General features: G+C 39.0%; 3 protein-coding genes across 3 annotated transcripts; 1 reads left to right on the top strand and 2 right to left on the bottom strand.

The window, feature by feature from the left end:
- Positions 1 to 1,236: 1,236 nt before the first annotated feature.
- On the bottom strand, positions 1,237 to 7,681 carry LOC113153618 (chitin synthase chs-2-like). Its single transcript, XM_033326260.1, has 19 exons — positions 7,590 to 7,681; positions 6,872 to 7,007; positions 6,528 to 6,716; positions 5,530 to 6,409; positions 5,178 to 5,358; positions 4,970 to 5,065; positions 4,566 to 4,727; positions 4,116 to 4,290; positions 3,897 to 3,998; positions 3,633 to 3,774; positions 3,342 to 3,542; positions 3,114 to 3,229; positions 2,826 to 2,994; positions 2,488 to 2,667; positions 2,102 to 2,380; positions 1,834 to 2,014; positions 1,710 to 1,744; positions 1,527 to 1,597; positions 1,237 to 1,383 (listed from the first exon to the last, which is right to left on the bottom strand). Exons 1-19 carry the CDS (start codon positions 7,679 to 7,681, stop codon positions 1,237 to 1,239), a joined length of 3,534 nt encoding a protein of 1,177 aa, XP_033182151.1.
- Positions 7,682 to 11,843: 4,162 nt separating this feature from the next.
- slc39a7 (solute carrier family 39 member 7) lies at positions 11,844 to 17,563 on the bottom strand. Its single transcript, XM_026348719.1, has 8 exons — positions 17,397 to 17,563; positions 15,580 to 16,100; positions 14,564 to 14,732; positions 14,104 to 14,184; positions 13,826 to 13,960; positions 13,555 to 13,668; positions 13,076 to 13,272; positions 11,844 to 12,838 (listed from the first exon to the last, which is right to left on the bottom strand). The coding sequence occupies exons 2-8, from the start codon at positions 16,090 to 16,092 to the stop codon at positions 12,584 to 12,586; spliced, it is 1,464 nt and encodes a 487-aa protein (XP_026204504.1). The 5' UTR covers positions 16,093 to 16,100; positions 17,397 to 17,563; the 3' UTR covers positions 11,844 to 12,583.
- A 932-nt stretch (positions 17,564 to 18,495) lies between these two features.
- On the top strand, positions 18,496 to 21,005 carry LOC113154495 (major histocompatibility complex class I-related gene protein-like). The gene is made up of 7 exons (XM_026348743.2): positions 18,496 to 18,559; positions 19,077 to 19,343; positions 19,437 to 19,718; positions 19,862 to 20,164; positions 20,383 to 20,490; positions 20,633 to 20,642; positions 20,748 to 21,005. The coding sequence occupies exons 1-6, from the start codon at positions 18,511 to 18,513 to the stop codon at positions 20,638 to 20,640; spliced, it is 1,017 nt and encodes a 338-aa protein (XP_026204528.1). The 5' UTR covers positions 18,496 to 18,510; the 3' UTR covers positions 20,641 to 20,642; positions 20,748 to 21,005.
- The last annotated feature ends 1,578 nt before the right edge of the window (positions 21,006 to 22,583 follow it).

The raw sequence follows: 22,583 nt of genomic DNA, 5'->3' as shown, positions 1-22,583 counted from the left end.
TACACTAATGTCTCGTTTGCTTTGTTTTCTGCAGAGCACTTTACAGTAAAGAGGTTTCATGGATGTTTTTAAAAATAAATTACACTTGAAGTATAGACATAAATAACAAAGACTTTTTGGGTAAAATCTCAGACATATTTAGAACTGCTAAAATGTTTGAGTTGTGCAGAGTGATTGTTTTTACACCAACGTTCCTCCATCAGAACTTTGTTGGTACGATGCGTAGTACTCATCCTCACTGTCCTCAGGTTCAGAGTCCTCTACCTGAGAAGACGAGTTAGACTCAGTGTTGGAGGCAGTTTCAGCCTGTGAAAAAATGTCATTAACATCAGTATATTTTATTTACCACCACACCTGATGAAATTTAATGGACTTTATTCTGTAAATAAACTAAAAAGTCAGGAGAAAGTATAATTGGTAAACTTGTGTTTTGTTTTGTCTTTATTAACTTCCTGTTTGTGAAAAGCTGATTCTTTAGAGTTTGAAGGAGAAACACGTGATGCAGTCGCTGATGTTAACATTAAATAACTGTAGGAGCTAATAGGGTTTCCAGTAACACATCCTTAATTTGTGCTTTTATTACCCACAATATTTGTAGTAAACAAAGTAAATGGACGCTGTTAATACTGCAGGTCCAGTATCACTGAAATCTGTTACACTTGTACAGATTGTTAACATTTCTTAGCAGTACTAGTAGTAATTACTTAAGTAGCACTAATGCTAGCACTAGCAGCTGTAGTAACAGCTGTAAGAAGCATCCTTAATAAATAAGTTGTAGATACCCTTTGGCCTGCCTGGTGTAAGTCTTGCTCTTTGAGTTTTTGTTGTCTGGGTTCAGTGTCCAAAAAGGCAACATAATGGATCATGGTGCAGATTCTGGATGAACAAAAAACAGGAAGATTAGTGTTTTTTTAAAGTTACAGTAGGGTAGAAAGATGTCAATGGATTTAACTGAAGTGGTCACCTGTAGTATATCATGGCCAAGAACTGGACCACAACAGACGTAGCAAATCCCAGAATGAACATGAAACCAATGGGTTCGATTTGAACATCTTCTCCTGTTCCATGAAGATTGATGTCAATCTTTGGGATCTTTATGGAGAAGGTGCTGCTGTTGAGCTGGAGGGTGAAGGTTGCCACCAACCACAGAGCATTCAACATGAAGAAGGCAAAGTTGACCTGTGTGTCATGAGAAGAATACGATTAATTAAAAATTTAATTAACAGTGGTCTCTTGTTAGATATGTTCCGTGGTCCTGTTTTGTAGGTCTACCTTGTTTCTTAGATTTTTCAAGTCACTGGCAATCGTTTTCTGTCTCTTTTTGTCATCAGGTAGTGGTTTCAGGTATTTCTCCTGAAGCTCTACAAAGAACTCCTCCTCCTCCTGCAGAAAAATACACAGTGTTAATGTGAATTCATCTCTATATTTACTTTATGATGCCTAAAACTCTTAGACTCGATGGGAAACAAACTAATATAACCATGGACTGTGGTGACAAGACATAATTCAGTGAAAGATATATGCACCTCATCCAGCCAGCCCTCCTGCAATCTCATGTCATGATTCATGGACAATTCTTGTAGTTCTGTGACCCAATCTGAAAAAACAAGCAAAGCAGGAACATAATAAAATAATCAACATAATGTGTTGGATTTTTATGTTGAGAAAAAAATTAAGTGAAATATTTTTGCACAATTTCTAGGACTTACTTTGACTAGGGTTATCAAAAGCTGTTTGCATTGGCCTGAAATACAGGAGGAAAAATCATTAATGTCTCACACTTTGTACAACTGACAGATTGCTTTTGGTTAAAGTTCCACCTTCAGAACCTACATCTGCTCTTCCCCTGGGATCCTTATGTCCTCTACAATAGTGTTTTGCGGCTGAGGTTCAGATTGGGCAGACTCTGGGGTCATTTGGTTGTCCTGGTTGACATTGAGCTGTTCCTCTTGAGACCTCTGGTTGAAATTTTTACATTTGATGCATGAGAAGAACCTCTGCAAGGTGTTTTTGGCTGCAAGGGTAAAAATCAGCTTCAGATGAGTCAGCACAATGGTCATACGGGCTAGTGTTGCACTCTGAGTTGCTATCGGCTATCTACCTTTCTCCACTGTTGTTTGTCGGGTGGTAGTTACAGGTGTTGCAGCCCCAGCAGCAGGTTTAGACTCTCTGGTGCCCCAGGACACATTGTTCATGTTGACCATGGAGTAGATGGTGAGCAGGAGGTAGGCGCTGGGGATGCAGACGATGTAGAGAACACCATAGAACACTAGCTGGAACTCTTGGGGATGAATTATTGCAGTGATGATATAGATGATGGCCATGACAATGACAAACATGCTGCTGGGTGTCAGGATGGTTTGCTGCTTTATCATTGCACCTGGTGGAAGATGAATAGATAAAAATTTTAAACAGTCTTAAGAATCTTTCAAAAAAAGTGGTAAAAGATGTGTTTACATAATATATTCCTGCTTGAATATAACTTACCGATGATGGACAATGTCACCACCAACATGAGGAATGCATATATGATACTCAATATTCCTGCAATAGTGATTTGAGTGTCTGACTTGAGCTTGAAGCAAAGAATCAGAAAAACAATGGGAGGTATCACAGAGATGACCAGGGCAACATCAGAACCGATGTTAAAGATGAAGGTCAGGCTACCTGGAGATCATAATAGAGAATAAATAGACACACATGGTTACATTGTACATGTTGATTTTGTCTTTGAATATAGGACTTAGTACCCATTAGTTTGGATACCAAGTAATTAGTATTCAGAAAGTTTATTTTATGTCTTTGGACTGAAAAATAATGCCAACCTGCAACTAAAAGACAGATGGTGGCAGGTGCCAGAATAGCTGAGATGATGCCAAAGAGTTGGTAGAACATAAAAAGCTTGGACATGGATTTGTTTCTGTTGGAAATAACGTTGGTGTCGCCCAGTAGGTCCACGACGTTGGCCAATGTAGAAGGTCCCCATCGCCGACGCTGAAGAATAAGATTCCCAGTGATGTCAGTAAATACAAAACATGCGTTTGTTAAGTTTTTGTGGGATTTTCACTGGAATCTTATAATGAGCAGCATGTTTTATTATCTGCAGCACTCACCTGGTTGTAGAGTTCTTTGAAGTCTTCAGGTGCGTTGGTGTAGGCATCAGATGCTGCATTGTACTCCACCCTCCAACCCTGTTTCAGCAGCAGAGTACAGAGCCAGCGGTCTTCACCTGCAGGAAACAGAAAAAAAGGATTAGTATGTTTAAGTGGACAAAGGAAGAATCAGGTTTTAATAAACAAAGGTACGAGGGAAACACAAGGGTCTAACACGACAGATATTACCTTGGTCATACTGGATGTAGTGGCTCGCCTCTGTGGACTTGGTGGCGTATCTCTTCATCACGTTGTCGTCCATCAGCGCTGCTGCTCTAAAGAGACTGAAGCAGCCAGGGCTACAGAGCACGCAGCCAATCACATGCTCAGCTGTCTTCTGCAGCCAATGACTGACAGCATACTCAAACTTCTGGAACCACACTGTTGGGCCTGTAGATAAAATAAAGAGGTACTGCCAACTTTCATACAGCTCTTTACTTTTTCTCTAATGGTTTTGTTTGGTTTTCTGTACGCTCTAACCTGATCCAGTGGGGTGAATCCGGCCACATGCTGCCCCAACACGTGGGTACATTTTAAGACGATCGATTAGCAGCATCACAGAAGTTGGTTGAAAGTCTGTGTCTCCATCTAAAGCCAGGAGGTAGGTGTTGTGCTTCTCTTTCTGGTGCAACAGAAACAAGTTTCTTCTGTTACGTTTATTCTCTCACTCTGTGTTTCTTCTAAGTTAAAAAACAGTATCCATGCATTTCAAGAATATTTAAAAAGGTCTTTTAGTCATCTCACCTGAACCTCTGCTTCAAGCTCCTGCTCCTCCTCTCCTTTCTTCAAGCGTTTGTAATATTTGCTCATGAGTTTCCAGCCCAGAAGGTAGTAAAGGTACATGATCTGGTAAATAAGAAAACCAGTTGATGAAAATAATGATTCTCAAAATGCATTGTTGACTATAAAATAGAAAAATGTTCCAGTGTGACCTTCTGATATCCTTTTTTCTACATATATTACCTGAGACCATCTCTTCTTGTGGCGGATGAGTTCTTTGTCCTTGAAGTGAACTATGATGTTGTTTCCTAAAGGCATGGTGATGACAAGTCGTCCGCCGTACGACGTCCTTATGATCTGCTGATCGGGGATGTTCTGGTTCTTTTTGAAGAACTTTTCATTTATGCTTGTGAAGATGCTGAAGGAAGAGAATGACATAACAAAGATGGATAGTTGGTAATATTTTTTTATAAGACTGTGTAAAATCACAGTAGCAAATACATTTAATTAAATGTTTTGCTAAAGAACTGAGATGAATACAGCGCTGAATCTACAGATTATAGATATTTATATTGCAAAGGTATTAAGGTAACAATAATTGAAAAAGACCCCTATGGGTTAAATAATAGTTAGCTATTTTTTATTCTATTGGAAAAGTGCAGAGGCTTGAGCTCTCACAGCCATGGTTCTTACCCATAAACCTCTATGATGACTTCCACAAGGTTCTTCGCATAACTGTTGAGGTGACTTTCCTCACTCCCTTCAACGTGTTCAAATGCATCATCAAAGTATATGTGGGCTTCGAAGGTGAAATCTTTGGACTTTGGCTCTGTCTTTGGTCTATGCCTGTCCAGTCTGCAGTAAACAAAACAAATAAAGGAGAACTGTGAGGAAATACAGCAGCACTCTGCTGCAACTAACAAACATGGAGAAAAATGACTCATGGGAAATTAACTTTTCTTTAATTGAATTACAAAACTCTTTTCTAGATTTCTAGATGATATGTTAGAGTGAGCGTAAGAAACTGAAGTAAGGAATAACAGTTAGTTTAACGTTATCTTAAGATTCTTTGAAAAAAAAAGGTTGGTTTAACTCACCTGAACATTGAGATGAGGATTTTCATCATTTCATCGTAGGTCTCGTGCCACATGGTTGCGCACAAATAGATCATTGCTGTTTCCTCTTGTCTAATTCTTGACATAACAACATAAAATTTGAGAACATTGTCCTTACACCCAACACAACACATAGAGTTTAGGGAACACAGTGGAGGACTGCTCCCAAACATGCACCACACATACTTACTTCTTTCCGCCTTTGATCTGGATGTCAAATCGAGTGTTGAGTAGCAGGGACTGCTCGATGAAAGCTCCTTCGTACAGCCTTCTCATGAACAGGTCTTGGGTTCTTTGGATCCGATTCACGTTGAGGTGCCACAGATGGATGGTGACCAACACAAGACCAAGCCACCAAGACAACGATGACCCTGAGGTTCGATTAACAAGAGCATTAGAGAACAAATTTGAACCTTGATACTGTACTTTTTCTCCACCATTAGCCTATATGTAAACAAACTCAGTGTACTGGTTTATTGACACTAATCTAGAAACACATAACTCTGAACTAATTAAGTAGTTAAAGTATTCTACTTTATTACCTGTCAGGAGTCCAAGGTGAGCCGCACTGGACATGTCAAGGAAGCACAGAGTGTGTGTAACATCCAAAACCAGTTGTGGGAACACACTACCCGTCAGATTCTGGCTTCTGTTATTTACAACTACACCACAGTAGCTGCTGAAGTTGGTGATTGCATCCTTGGTTGGATTTTTTCTGTAGTCCTGATAGTAAACAATGACGGGGATGACGAACAGAGCCATTACAGCTAGAGAGGCCAGGTACAGAGGCAGGATGAAGCACCGTCGCAGGGCGTGCATCTTACAGGCTGCCAATGCAAACCAATGACAGAGTGCAGAGGCGATCAGCTGGACCCCCACTGTAATGACTATCACCCTTCTCTCAAAGCTTGAGACAGATTTAAGGATTTTCCAGTCCATTTTAGACAGAGGAACATATGCTCCAAGCACAGCGGCAGTCACAGCGATCCTGAGCAGGCTGGAGATAATGTGCAGGACATTCTGGCACGTGGTCATGTCTTTACACAGGCTCTTGAGGAAGACGGAGCTGCTGTTTTTGCTGATTAATCTGAAATAGCTCTCCCACCAGTTGAAAGACACCAAGATGGACCCACCAGCAGCCAGACCCACCCACATAGCCATCTTCGTATCGGTAGGATTCTTTGTGATGTACAAGACCAGAAATAGTACGTAGCCAAGCAAAAGGAGGACGAAGGCAGCGATGCATGGTATAATGAAGCGGTTTCTTTCCTTGGCCGTGCACTGAGCAATCACCTGTAGGAGCGCAGAGACGATGGCTACACCGTTTAGTATTGTCACATTGGTCACAATGTCCAAATGTGGCATTGCAGCAATGGTGAGAATCGCTGCACCCCCAGACACGATAAACTCAAAGAACAGAACCTGAAAAGAAAAAAAGGGGATGATATTGAAAACGTTGAAAAATGTGGCAAAGACACCAACAGAAATCTGTTTCAGGTAAACATGACATTAAGTTAAAAGATGCTGACTCTCATCATACCAGGGCAACAGTTGTGTTCTTTGGCAGTTTTGATGTTTTATAACACGCTTTCCAGAAGCTTTTGATCAACAGAAGGACACTGGAGGCGATGAGTGAGCAACCAATACACAGCAGGGCAACAGGTTTATGGTCAGCTGAGATGGTCTTTGTGCCTTCATTAGCCAAGGTGATGAGGACGAGGAAAGACGCCTGGAAAAGTACGTAACAAAATAATTGAATCAGTAAATTATAGCTGCAGTGTCCTAAACCTTTTATTATAAAAGGACTTCAAATTATTTTTTGTGCTTTGAAAACTAAACTAAACTGAGTTAAAGTCATGTAAATAATGTATGAAAATAACCAACCTTGCTACATAGCGCCAGTCCAAACACAAGTACAGCGACGGCACAGAATGTGAGGATCTTTAGTAATTTTATCAGTTTCCAGGGTGTTTTTTCATCTTCAATGGGGGGGACCTCTTGACTGGTATCCCAGGGTCTCCTAAATAAACACACCAAATAAATGGAAATTAAAAAAGGTACGTAGTAGAAGAAATGTTAAATATACAATAAAAACACAAGTGTAGAGTTTAAATTGATTAAATGTTGTAAGAAAAAAGAAAAACATGAAATTCTAATGGGTTCACATACTTTGTTCTAGTAATTGATCAGTTTGATCATTAGATTTCAAAATTAAATGTAATGAATTACAAACAGTTTAAAAACTCTTTCATTTCTTTGTATTTCTTGTAAAACTAATCACATTCAAAACATTACTTGACATTAATTACAAACAATGCTATTCGCAGCTTTTCCTAAAAGTTTGAAGACATTTCTAGAATCTGTGGCTCAGCCTCTTAAAACTCTTCACACAAACTGAAAAGAATTAACTACTTTGTCAAACTTTCACAAATCTTTTGCAAAATGAAACAGAGAACTCAATTCTGACTTTTGTGAACAAACTTACTAAAAAAATAACTTTATTATTATTTTTACATTATTCTAATACTGTTGTTGATGGTAGTAGTTAAAAATTCAAAAATATGTTTTATTTAAATAATGAACTATTAATTTGTGTACTTACTTTGGCGTCTGTCTCTCAAACTCCATGATGATTGTAACTTGTGGATGTCCTGCTATAGATTCCTGCATCTTATAAACACCTGCGTGACTCATTGTGATGTTGAACTGGGCTTGTAGCCAGGAATACTGGCAACGCCTACAGGTGAGCTGAACTCAGGTAACAGGAACTGTAGCAGAACATGAATGTGTTTAAATTACTTATCATTTAATCATCCTAAACATTTTACATAGTTTGGGAATTCACACCCACAGTTTGATAGCAAAGCATTCTGCTGGAATAACATGGTACTACGGGGTTTTTAAGATATGATGTAGCTCGATTATTGAGTGTTTTATATGTGAGGAGAATGATTTGAAATTCTAATCTAGATTTAACAGGGAGACAATGGAGAGAAGCTGATTTAGGATTTCTCCAGCTAACTCTGTTCAGAGCATAAGTTATAATATATACAACATATATTTATTTTATATATAAAGCAGTTTTTAACAACTTCCAAGGAGGTGGTTGGTCAAATATTGTGCAGGACTGATGAATCCCAGACTCAAGTACACCGTCAGAGACCAGAGAGAATGTGTGATTAGGTTTATCAAGAAAAGGTTAGAGTTAAATGGAGTTAACAGTTTTTGTTTTCACAGTTTTGGATGTCCAGAAGTGGACAAACCATAATCTCTCCCTGACCTTAACCACCTGCTGTGATTGCCTAAACCCAACTATTAGTTAAATAGTATTGTCGTTGGAGTGGAAGAACATTTGTTGTTTCTTTCATTGGAGGAAGACTTCCTCTCATGATTGATGATTAAAGTGAGTGATTTCTGGTAGAGAGCAGAATTCATGTTTAATAATAATAATAATAATAATGAATACTTTATTGACCCCTTCATTATGCTAAATCACCCTGTCCCTGAAGGTCCACACTGCACCGTCATCCTACCACCTCCAAAGTCGTCTGTAGGTATGATGTTCCTATTGTGGAACTGTCTGTCTTTAGTCTCCTGCTAGATATAATGAGACAGATTTGGTGTGGGAAAACATATTTTCATGTTATTCTGGGTTAGCAGCGGTTTTCATCTCAGCTCTCCCATTGATGCCATTTTTGACCAGTGTCTTTCTAATAATGTTTTCACCAGTACTGTAGAGGTGAGACAGGTCTGTGGGACCTGGGATGTTGTTCTTGGATCTTGTGAGACTTCCTTATTTAGTCGTTTCTATGCTCTTGGGGGAATTTTGGAAGTTTGTTTATTTTTACAACAGTTCACTACCAGGTTATTTTATTGTGGCCTCACGAGATAATAACAATAATGCTAAAAAATTTGCCAGGTTGGAGTTTTGAATGATGGTGGAACGAGTCGGAAAACAGTGCAATGTGACAGCTGGTTCTGATGGAGTTTGTTTTTTCTTCTGTCTACTTCCGTTTTACAGTAAGTAATTCTCGGACTGCATAGATCCTTGTGGGACAAAACTGTAAAGTTGAAATCCAGTAAATAAACATATTTTTGCACCTTTGGCCCAGAAAAAATATACAAAATACCAGAAACCACCTCTTTTTAAACTGTTTATTTTGTGACATGTAACATGGATAAATGGAGTTTTGATGGTGATCACTGATTTGTTTCATGTTTTTGTCATTTCAACCATGAGTAGCGTTGACAAATACATTTGTCAATTTAATCTAAATTTGTGACATCTTTTCAATGGAAATGTGTAATCATGCCAATCATTTACCACTGCAAATGTAGCTCAAAGAAGTCATTTCTGCTGGTTTTATTTTACCTATTAATCATCCTAATCCTAAAGTTAGTTTAATTCTAAACTGTGAGCATCCCCCCTGTTTTGTTGTGGATCCTAATGATCAGAAGTTACGTAAAATTTGGCCACATGACAAATAAACACTGTCACGGCAGAAAGCTACAACGACGACGTTGGTATTTCCCACCTCTGGGTGTTATTAGTTTATTAGGGAGCGGTTTAAAAATGTGCACAGTTCACTGAAGAACAATAAAAGATGAGCTTGAAAGAAACTGCCCAAACGAAGGTGCCAAGCCTGTAGCATCATACTCTAAAAGACCTGAGGCTGTAATTGGAGCTAAAGGTGGTTTAACAAAGTAGAAGACTGAATACTTATGTACATTTTACAATGTACATTTTACATGTACTGTTTTTGTTGTGTTTTGTTTTTTCATTTTTAATACGTTTGCAAAGATTTCAAACAAACTTCTTTCACTTTTACATTTTGGGTCATTGTTTGTAGAAGTTTGAAGAAAATAATGAATTGAATTCATTTAGGAAAAAAGATAAAAAACATAATAACATCTGTGAATTTTTCTTCCTGATGAAGATATATTTAAACTGACAACATGTTTTCTGAAGAATTACAGTAAAAAATGTTTATCTTCAGAAGAATCACGGGAATGTTTTTGTACCTAGGAGTTAACCGGCTGCTGAACTGGTTTCATTTTTTTAAAAAACATAAACAGCATTTACCAGCAAACTTAATCAGAAAGAATGATTTCACCATTGAAATCTTTATTTCTTCAATCATACATCACACTCCCAAGTACATGCACGTGGATATGATACAGTACTGTAGGTGGTGATTAATTAACATAACATCACTTGAAACAGAAACACTTTTTTGATAGTACTTTGCTATGATGTTGTTTCTTCTTGACTTGGATTTTGTTTGCTTGCCTTGTTCCTCACTTGTAAGTCGCTTTGGATAAAAGCGTCTGCTAAATGATTAAATGTAAATGTAACATTAGCTACAGTTAATGATGTGTATTTATACATAAAACCAGAGTAGAACTCCCACATCTTCTAAAATATTGCAGTTTTTAAACACTCTAATTAGACATGCTGATGTTTAATTTTCTCACACTCCTAAACAGAAATAACTCAGTATTTAGAACCAGGAAATTAAAATGGATTAAATTGACGTATTGGTGCATTTCACCTCCCGGTGTTGAGTGTTTTGCTACGTTTGTTTTTATAAGTTGTGAAAATCCCACACGTTGATTCTAGAAAAGAACGAAAGACTAATCGTCAATAACTAAAAACACACACATACGAATATGTTTTCACTGCAGGGGGTGGAAGAAACATAAAAATCACACACACACCCTCTACTAACAAATAACTAAAGATATTATTACAACATCTTTTTCTCACCTGATAACAGGTCAACCTACAGGTAAAACAGCTACCTGCTGGTTCACCTGCTAAACCCAGCAGCTCCAAACCTGGAGGACCCGACAGTAAGACAGTAGTTCTTAAAGGATGGCCATTTCAGAGGAGCCCGACACTGTGTGTTCACTTCCAGATGTGTTTCTTTGAACTGATTCGGTCTTTCCACGTTGTTTCATTTTATATTTGACAGTTGACAGGTTTCAGAGAGACAGAAGATTAACAGGTATATTGTACACACCTTAACCAACATGTTATATTATTTAACACCTTTGGTCATTTACTATAATTTCCATTCCCCTGTATTACCCTATTCCAATAGTTTATTCATTACATCACTTTACATCTTATTTATCCACGACCTCGTAACAACACTCTCACGTGCATTACAGGTTTACAGTAAATGTTTTCATACGTCTGCAGACTGTAATCCACCAGTCAAACAGCGGTAAGAAACTGTGAGTAAACCCTTTCACACCCAGATTGTTTTCAATTTAAACATTCAGAGTCGACTGGAGAAGGTAAATGACATTAACAAAAGCTGACGGGAGTCAAGAGTTTTCAAACCTGGAGTCCTGTCAAAGAAACAAGAGGGGGTATGAGAACAATTAATAAATCTCAAATATTTTCAAAGACAGAAAGTCCAAAAGTGCTGCACAGACACAACTAGCCTAAATAAAACCTGAAGGCCACAGGTCATATGCAGAACACAGCTGTTCTCCTGCAGACTGTGTTAGTATGTGAGTGAAGTTATGCATAAGTAAATCATCCAGAACTGCTCCTGAACACTAATAACATGATTACTGTTGCTTATACAGTGTTATAATAGTGTACTTACTTTTTCCACCAGCACTGGGAATGTTTAATGTTTTAATTTTTGTTTAAATTTACAAAATATTGCTTATTTTAACAAGTCAAACCTGCTGCTCCCTCTTGTGGACACTTCTGTTAATAGCAGGTAAATTCACATAACTCCAACTGTTAATTTATTATCACTGTACAATAATGTCAGATTTTTATATTTGTGTTTTTAAATGAGGGTTATGCTGAAAATAAGAAGTAAGCATCACTTTATAAACCTGATTATGAACCTTTATTGGGGATGTTCATCACAATTGTCAGTGTTTTCAACATTCTTGATCTTCCAGCAGATAAAAAAACAAAATGTGTTCATTAGGAATGATTAATGTGTGTGGATCTTCCTGATCTGAGACCATTTGGGAACATCTGTAGATGTACATGTATTCAGTGGAATGTAAAAATATTAACATTCAATATCTCCAGACACATTTAAAGAGCAGGTTACTGTAGTGACAACAACCGGACGGACCCGACTCTGATATGAAGGTTGAAAGGACCATTTGTCAAGTGATGGTGTGAGAACAGGAAAATTAATGTACTTCAGGCCACGTCTGATGGGAACTAGCTGTGAGGTTAAGCTGCAATCACTCTGAAGCTTGATGGACCATGTAGTGACAGTGGTGAGTAAATTCTGAGACAGTAATATTTTCTCCTTGTGTCCTGATGAACGATCTCAGTGCAGAACAAAGTTTCCTTCCAGCTCTCAGTCTCTGCTGCCCAACAGTTTCTTAAGAAGCAACACTTTTGCTCAAGCACAGCAAAACAATCAGGAATGTGACTGTGAGCTGTTAAAAAGCACAAGACAACAGAAACCATCCACTCACCATCGATAGGTGGCGTCTGCCCCAAAATACAACGTAACAAAAAATAACAAGGAAATTCAAACCCGACCAAAATAATCCACATACTTAAAACCATTTTCGTTCTCTGTTCTCTATCCGCTCTGCTGCGTCTCACTCATACTCAGCAATCAGCACCATCATTCCAACTCCGAACAGCAGAGCCAGGATCTCCATGACCGACTGGCCGAAACTCGAGCGGCCGGCCAGCAGCTCGGGGAGCACCGTCACTGTGGCGATGTAAACAAACCCGCCGGCTGTGAACGGCAGGATCCAGGCGGTCGCCGCCGCGCCCACACCTTCAGCCAACAGGGAGCAAGCTGTGCCGGCGAGAGCTCCCAAGGCTGTTAGCAGCTGTAGACACATGGCCTGATGGGAAAGGGGAAGATAATATATCATTATGCAAATAAATTAATGTAGAGTCACAGCAGTATCCTGACAAAACATAAGACCTGTAATTAACCCTTCATTTTGTTTCAATGCCTATATTTTATTACTTTTTAACTTCTTTGTTAAACTAAGTACCTTCATATCCCTCCTATAGGTTTGTTATTTACACAAACACAAAGTCTGTTTATTTAAATTACAGCCTGAGCACTCGGCTACCTTTCTTTTGGTGCAGCCAGACTGGACAAGGATGGCAAAGTCTCCGATCTCATGTGGGACCTCGTGCAGCAGGATGGTGAGCGTGGTGACGGCACCAACTGCTGGACCAACCAGGAAAGATGCACCGATTGCCAGACCGTCAGTGAAATTATGGGTAAAGTCAGCCGCCAGGTTCAGGTAACCGGACACCTTGATGTCTGCGTCAGTGGACAGAACACAGACTTTAAAGTACTGCTTTTTAAGTAGGAGATGGACAAACGTCTTCTTTAGAATTGACAGCACAGGTTTCAGTGACATGAAAAACTAAACATGAAAAAGGAAATCAAATGGTTGCAAACTGAGAGTTAAACTGATTATCATATAGTGCAACACTGAACATTGGCTCTGGTGACCAGTTCAGGGAACATGGATCTTATATGTCTGCTTGTGTTTTGTGTTGCACACATCTCTCTGTGGCAGGTCACTACACTGCAGTTCACCTGTGCTCTTTTTATCCTCTTTCTTTGGCACCTTTGCGTCTTTGACTCCTTTCTCCTCTTTCTTCTTCTTCTCCTTTTCCTCCTCTCCATCACTGTCTTTTTCCTTGGCAGCAGCTGAAAACATTATATGGTGTTAAATTCTAATTCCAGTCAGATCAATAGTTTAGCAACAATATAAAACCAATAAACAGTGAAATTACAGAGTCACTGTGACTCTTCTGCAGCTTTTATTTGTCACATGCAAACAGTCCATGAGTTTCCACCCACATACCATGTGAGTGCCCGTGGGAATGTCCGTGGCTGTGACCTCCCTTTAGAAGACGCACAAACTTTTCTACAACCAGGAAGGCGATGATCCCACCGAGGACCCACATACCTACTGACATCATGTGACCGTGGGCTGCTCCTGTGGAGAGACACGGTAAAGATCACGTGATACATGAAATATATTTATTCCATCCTAGGAAGACACATCTCCTACATCTGCTTTTACATCACTTGTCAACCATCAACTGTCTGAACACTGGAAAAAAACTAAGTACCACGTACCGTGGGAGTGACCGTGGTCATGTGACTCCTCATCTGCATGTGAGTGTCCGTGATCTCCATCACCATGATGAGAGTGGGGCTCTGCAGAATCAAGGTGAGTTTATTATGTCAGGGTTTTAATATTTTTGGTTTGTATGTATAATTTAACAGGTGTGTGTGTTGTCACTGTGTTAAAGAAGCAGCTGTGGGATGTTAGTATATACATTATGTTGACCTAAAAAGAGGTGGAAACTGTCAACATTTGACTTAGTTACACAGAAATGAAAAATATTTGACATCATGGAAACTTTTCTTCAAGTGATTATTATGAGAAAAATATGTTGTTATAACTTGTTACCTCCTGTGTAACATTAATTTTAATGTCAATGATAGCTCTGTTTATTTTAGTACTTTATATGACAAGTGCACCCTTATAACACTTACACTTACACGTACAGCTAAATCAGATCCATCTACCTACCCAGAGCATGTGGTATGAGGTGAAGGAAGGCATCACCCAGCAGTCCACCAGAGGCAAAGCTGAGCAGCACCTTGAGCAGGTTCTGGTGCTGGTCGCTGTTTGACTGAACTGGGATCAGAAACAGGATGAGGAAAGGAGCCGCACTGATCAGCAGGGTGGCTCCGATAGCCTGCAGACAGGGATAGAGGAGTTTACATTTCAAATTCCTGTTGGAGAGACAGTCAACAGACTGCAAGGTCAACAAGAAATGGAACATGAGGGTGAAAGAGAAATTAGTGAAGACTGATCTTTGCAGTTATTTAACAAGAACACAAATAATGACATGACAAGCCTGTTGTTAAGATGTGTATCAATCAAACATTTTGCTCACCCTAAAACTAGCTGTGCACACACACGAAGAAAAGGTTTAAACCAATTACACATGTAAAGCAGTAAAAAAAATCCCATTATGTGGTGGGTGTGGAAAATGGTATTGATTAAAACAGAGGAGAATCTGTTTGTAAGACACTAACACACACTAACACAAGGCTAAAGTGCATCTGGCATAAACAGGATGCAACATGTGGTCAAACAGCAAACTAACATCTGGAAACCAACTGCAAACTGCTGCATTTATGGGATTGTGAGTCAGATACGACATTCAGGTTCCTCACAATGACTTTAAAAGGACAAAGGCCTGCATCACGTCTTGTTCCACCACTGAACTGTGACAGTTCTAGTTCATTTTGTCTCCAGACGTTCTTTACTACTGAGGAATTTGTTCTACTGGCAGATTTTTATCAACAATAGATCTGAGTGCTACAACAACAACAACAACAATAATAATAATGTTCTTGTATGTCAGACTGAATCTTCACAAATGATACACCAAGAAAAATCAACTCAGATTTCTCTTCAAACTCTCTTTTTCCCAACTGGATTCTGGTTAAACTCTAAACATTCCTGCACAGCTAGAAATTATTCAGGAAAAGTGATGGTAACAGCTACTGGTTGTCAAATATAACCCATGACCACACCTGTGTCCAGAGCTCCACCATGTCCCTCTTCTCGCCACCTGTCTCCCTCTTCACTCTCTTCTCTCCATGTGAGTGTCCATGTCCACTTTCCTTGTGCACTCGAACAACTTCCTCATGATGAGCGTGGCCGTGGTCGTGGTCGTGAGCGTGGCCGTGGGCGTGGCCGTGAGCGTGGCCGTGGTCGTGAGCGTGGCCATGTCCGTGGTCGTGAGCGTGGCCATGTCCGTGGTCGTGAGCGTGGCCATGTCCGTGGTCGTGGTCATGTTCATGGTGCTCCTCTTCGTGCGGGGGCAGGTTGGCTTCTGCACTCCACTTGCTTGCTCCATGGTACATCTTCACCTGAGGGCCGTTAGAGTGCCCTTGGTGGTCATCGTGTCCGTGGGAGTGGCCGTGGTGATGGTGGCCATGTCCGTGGTCACCGTGCGAGTGGCTGTGAGCTGTGACTGAATGGGAGGCGAACAGTAGTGCAGTAGACGTGGCCAATGTCAGCACCAGCAGACGTACACAGCCCATATTATCCACTATATGGAAAGTAAAGAAGACACAGACACAGAATAAATACAAACTCTCGTCTTGTCTGGTGAATAAACTCATTTGTTCTGTTTACACTTCACATGTACTCAAAGTGGGTCTCATTATTTCAGCTGCAGAAGTAACCCTTTAGCATAATTTTCCCATCAGTATTTATTTATAGTAACATGCAACAACATTAAAATTAAGATATAAACAACTTTGTGATCAGCTAAATGTGTTTTAATTGATCAGAAATCTAACATCTGTAGATTTTAGACTGCAAGTGTGGTTTCAAACAGTGACACTCATTGAAATGCAGGTAGGAAAAAAGGGTTTAAAATATCATCCATCTTTTAATGTGATTATTCCGAAGGCTTAGCAGGCTACGCCAGCATTAGTCTCTGTGCTGATCAGTGCATTTTACATCACATTATATTTATCATACAGCTGCAAGAGTAAGAAGCTTGAAACTTGTGCAACAAAAGAAAATAAGTCGTGTTTGGGTGTTTATTTGTGCTACAGTCACATTACACTGCTGAAAATATGTCAGTTTCATATGGTCAAAGCAGAACACCAAGCTCAGCATGCAGAATAGTCTAATGTGCTCCAGATTTCTAAATCCAGCTGTGGTCATGCTGCAGGGCATCTGAGGTGAATTCCCATCTTTCCTACATCAGATCAACCAGTTTGTGTTATAGTGGAAATACCACAGTGTAATACTGTAATACTTGACTAGAGTTGGGTCTCTGTCTTCACACTGGATGAGGATCACAGTCTGCAAACCTACTGTGTTGTTTTAAGCTTTCTATGCTACTCATTCATAGAGAAGCTCGCCCTAATGTACAATAGCTATCTCAGTGCATGCAAAACTACTAATTAAATAATTAAAAACCAATGTGTGCAGACTGTGTTAACGTTATAACTATAACTTCTCCTTAACTAGTAGTGATCTGAGTTAACTAACTCTTACTGAGCTAGCTAACTTATCCATCACCCATTTGTGTTTGGTTTAGCTTTCTCCTGTGATTGTTGTTTGTTTGCAGGAGGCTTCACACGTCTGCTCCGGGTGTGAAGCCGATCATCTTTTAACTTTACACGTGAAAATGCACAACTATAATCTGACAGCAAGCAGAAAAGGTTGCTTTACACACAACAACCAGTGATCACCTGTGTCCATAAGTGAAGAAAGCCCGTTAGCCGGCTAGCTAAGCAAGCTAATAGCCAACTTGCTAACATGTTGCTGCAGCAGAAGCAACGTCACTAACTGTGATGTACGATAAATAAAACACACATCTCATTCTTACCAGTTTATGTCAGATATCACTGCCTGGTGGGCCACTGGAAACACTCTGTGCTGTGTGCAGTATGTTTAGTAAAGTGTAAATATCCAAGTGTCGTTGTTGCCACCACCGTTAGTAGCTGTGTATCTAAGACGTGGCATTCAGGCTAAACTGGTCGAAATCTCGCGGGAACACGTCTCAGTCTCCTTCTGTGCTTCCTTGTTTTCTTTAATTAGATTAAAACTATAGGTTTTATGTTTCATAAGTCGATTGTATTTATACTTTTTAAATTAATAATTTATGTCCTATATATTATTTCTCCACTCATGCATTCATATCAACTGCGAAAAAGTGAAGGAAACACAGGAATAAGGAGCTCCCCACAGAAGTATCGCGAGATGATGTTTACTCAGAGCATCCTGGAGAAAAGCTTTAAACATCCTGAAACTCAAGTTTAAATCAAACACACTGTGTGTGGTTTTGATTCTCTTTTATTATTTATAATAAAATAATTTGTATTTATTTATAATAAAACAATAATTATAATTGTATTTGTCTGCCACGCTCTTTGGCCTTTTCATGAATTAAGTTTACTCTAAATTTACTTTGCCATATTTTCACCTTTGCAAGTTTGTTGATCTAATCTGCACAACACTGTTTAAATACACAGTTTTCCATGTACGGTACTTTTAATTTGTCCTACCTGTTTAGTTTACATTTAATTTACTTAGCTACTTAGTTACTTGCCTTACACATGTTGACATGTGGCTACAGGAACTTGGGAACTGAAGCACTAAATCCCATAAAAAGACAAAAACAAAAATTGAATTGCATCTACTCCCTGTCATGTTTATCAGATTGAGATATTAGCTTAGAGCTAAAAAAAATAATAATAATAAATGGAAAACATATCTGCACATTACAGCACTTGGTGACATGGAAAATGTGATTTTATATATATATATACTAACAATTACTATTAGAATGACTAGTAGTAGATTAGAACATTGACATTTGACCTTCCTTATGACCATATTTAGCTGCACCTACTGGACACGCCCCACATTTCTGACATACCAAAGGGTTTCCAATCAGCTGACTCCAGCTCTTGAGCTCTGGACCAACTCATGACAGCAAGATGAGGATGTTATCCATGTTCCTGCTGTTCTGTCACATTACATCTGCAGGTACGGTCACACGGTAACTCTATTGTTGCTGTTGCTGCTGTATAAATCGTTGGATGTGGTCAACCTCGTCTGTAGCTCTGCAGAACTTTGTGCATTAGCTTTAGTTTCACTTTCCCTTTTACAAGTCACACTGTACTTTGTCTTACAGTGCTGTCAAACCCTTTTTATATATGTAATTAATATTATTTTTAAAAAGTCACACGGCAGTGCAGCTATATCCTCCTTCCTAAACCCTAAGAACTTAGTGAAGGTAAAGGAAATGTCAATGCTAATATCATGGATGAGAAAACATTCAGCTTACCTTGACTGTTACCAGGAGATGAGATACAGAACATGGAGGTATGGAGACACCATTAGTAAACCCACACACCGACTCCCAGTGTTATTCCATATTTCCTGATTTTTGTTGTTTAATTTCTGGTACGGCTTAGTTACAATAATCTTCTAAATAATTTTCTTTTAAGTGATTTAAAAAGAGCAAATATCTCAGAAGCTCAAACTCTCCTTTGTCCTGCAGTGAAACACTCCCTGAAATATTTCCTCACTGCAACTTCTGGGCTCCCGGACTTTCCAGAACTTGTGGGTGCTGCCATGGTTGATGAAGTTCAAGTGGGTTATTGTGACAGCAACATTAAGACCGCAGAGCCCAAACAAGACTGGATCAAAAGATTAATAAAGGATGACCCACAACACCTGCAGTGGTATTCTCTAAAGTGTTCTGTAAACCAGCAGGTCTTCAGAGCCAACATTGACAGCTTGAAGCAACGCTTAAACCAAACTGGAGGTACAGCCATTCTCTGCTCAGGTGCATGTTTAACTCTTTACTGTTTCTATTGCTTCACTTTGTAATGGTGTCTATTGGATGTCACTTTTGCAGCTGGTGTCCACATTTTACAGAGAATGAACGGCTGTGAATGGGATGACGAGACTGGACACATCACAGGTTTTAACCAGTACGGTTACGATGGGGAAGACTTCATAGCGTTGGACCTGAAGACGCTGACGTGGACTGCTCCAACACCACAGGCTTTATTCACCAAACTGAAATGGGACGGTGAAAAAGCTCGATTAGAACACAATAAAAACTACTACATCCACAAATGTCCTGACTGGCTGAAGAAGTATGTGCACTATGGGAAGAGCTACCTGCAGAGAACAGGTTCAAACCCATTAATCCACCAATCACCTGTTTCTCCTGTTTATACTAGACAATTCAATGATAATGGAACATGTGTAGACACACTCTACATCCTCCATCTTTCATGAATCTATCACAAGACTCATTTGTGTCTTTCTCCTCAGTTCTCCCCTCAGTGTCTCTCCTCCAGAAGACTCCCTCCTCTCCAGTCAGCTGCCACGCTACAGGTTTCTACCCTGACAGAGTCGACATGTTCTGGAGGAAAGATGGAGAGGAGATTCATGAGGACGTGGACCATGGAGAGATCCTCCCCAACCATGATGGGACCTTCCAGATGACAGTTGAATTGTATCTTTCCTCAGTCAAACCTGAAGACTGGAGCAGGTACGACTGTGTGTTTCAGATCTCTGATGTTGAGGACGACGTCATCACCAAATTGGACAAAGCTGAGATCAGAACCAATGAAGGTGAGAATGGGATCAGACGTGGCATAACTGAGGTGTAGAGGCTAAAATGATGACTACTAACGCATCTTTATAGATTATTTACAATATAAATAGATAATTAGACATATCTAAGCTAAGGAGAAGAACTTTAAAGTGAAGTGCTCTAGAAACAGCTGTTCAGTTTCATAGGGTAAAAGTACAGGATAGATTTCACTTAAATGGTTGATTTTTTTTTACAGTTTCTCCCTCAGAGTTTCCTGCTGTTCCTGTCACTGGAGGTTTTCTGGGGCTCATGCTTCTGGCAGTCTGCATTGTTGTATTTTTAATCCGGAGGAGGACCAACAGTGGTGAGGACCAATTATTTTAGACTCAACATGCGTTATAGTCTTATATACAGACATATTATATTTTGTTTGTTTTATTAGACATTGTTCTGAAACGTTAACCACGATAACGTTGTTGTTTGTTGTCTCTGTCTCCAATGTCCAGCCATCTAATGGTGAGTAATTTGCTTTTAAATATTTTTAATTCATTTTTCAATACCCAATCACTTTAACAGGCAAGATTTTATGTGTTATCATGGATTTACTATTTATCTTGACAGGAAACAGTGAACATTAGGGAACAGTATCAGAAAAGACATTTGAACAATCCGAGCTGATCCTCTGAACCATCAGTATGTTGAAGGTTCCTGCACTCTGGGGAGCAGTCCATCAAATTCAAACAACTCATCAGTGGCTCCGATGTTTTCATGAGCTTTATTACTTTGAGAAACAAGCTATAATCTGCTTTTTGTTTATTTATGTGTTTCTGTGCATTATTTATCACACAAACCTGGGAAGAAAATCCACCTTCTGTATTTCATATATGTTTGTTTTTGAGCAGGTTTGTTCTCTTAAGGATTTATTTATTGTATTTGAAATAATTGAACAGTAATGGTCCTTTGTGACTTTATTTATTATGAAAAAACTGTATTTTTAACACAATAAAATAACACATAAATATAATATATTAATGTGCATTATTACTGAAGTACAAGGAACTCTGGTGATGCTTTAGAACAGCTGTAATGATAATATTAATGTGTTAGCCATGTTTCACTGTGTGAGAGCAGAGCTTTAGGGTTATACCTTAATGTGTGTATAAACTGATGTAACCCTGAAATCTTGATGGTTAGTCTCAGCAACACAAGTATAAAAAGTAAAACACCTAAATTCACTGTCTTTAGTTAAACCTGTTTCCTTTATGTTCACCACTATTTCCTGTTGATTGAATTTATCCTCAGGCAAATCGACATGAGTGAGGAATTTAAATGTTGTTAAAAACTATTTTTAAAACAGAGCAGTTTGATGAATATCCTCAATAAATCTTCACAAGAGTTAGTTACTTCTTATTTTCAGCATAATACTCATTTCAAAACACAAATATGAAAATATTAGACTATTGTAGTGTGACAATAAATGGATAGAACCCAGTTAAAGCCAACTGTGTTGGCTCAATCCTCTTATGTTAAGTCAACAGAGAAGACAGATAACATCTTCAGCTATTACAAGGTGGATAGGTGTGTGTGTTTGTGCATTTCTTACCTTTCTTTATTCTTTATTTGTTGTGCTGTAATGTCTCATGCTCACACATGCATGTCAACTGAGAGTTTCATGACTCCACTCCTTCCACAGAAGAAGATGACATGGAGTAAAAACATTAGTATGTAGATTTCTTTGTCTCTTTAGGACTAATTGTTCGTGCTTCTCTAGAATCAATGTGTGAGTGAGTTTCGTGACTCATAAAAACACTGTGACACTCAACATGGGCATGTTTTTTTTTCTAAGTAACGCACTAATGCGTCAGTTTAATCCACTTTAATTTCCTTGTTCTAAATAATGAGTCATTTCTGTGTGTAAGCATGAAATAAACAGCAGGTCTAGGTGTAGGAAATGTAACTTGATAATATAACACATGAATTGTTCTTCATCCATTTTTTTAGGCCACGACTAAAATCTGACACTGTTACCGGTTTGTAAAGTCGTTTTTTTAACATCAGCTTCTTGTAGCACAAGTCCTCCATGTCAAGAGAATTTTTTTTATTGAGCTGCCCCAGTGAGTGAAAGATCACAACAGCTCAGGTACAGTAAATTCTCCTACAGTCATGGTACTAATTGTCAGAACTGTCAAAGAAAAATGGGACACACCTGCTTTTATATTTATCAGCCACTTCACAACAGGTGCAATAAAATAATATGAACTTAGAATAATAATAATTAAGTGGCTTCATGGATCCTGTTGTGTGCAGACAGTGAGTTTGTCTCTGGTGGAGCAGGACCTCAACAGGGGCTCCGATGTTTTTATGAGCTTTATTACTTTGAGGAGAAACAAGTTCTAGTCTGCATTTTGTTTATTTATGTATTTCTGTGCATTATTTATCACACAAACTTGGCAAGAA

Source organism: Anabas testudineus, chromosome 11 (assembly GCF_900324465.2).
Source record: "Anabas testudineus chromosome 11, fAnaTes1.2, whole genome shotgun sequence".
NCBI classification, from domain to species: domain Eukaryota; kingdom Metazoa; phylum Chordata; class Actinopteri; order Anabantiformes; family Anabantidae; genus Anabas; species Anabas testudineus.
Note: the sequence above shows the minus strand (reverse complement) of the source record. Positions and strands in the feature narration are given on the sequence as shown.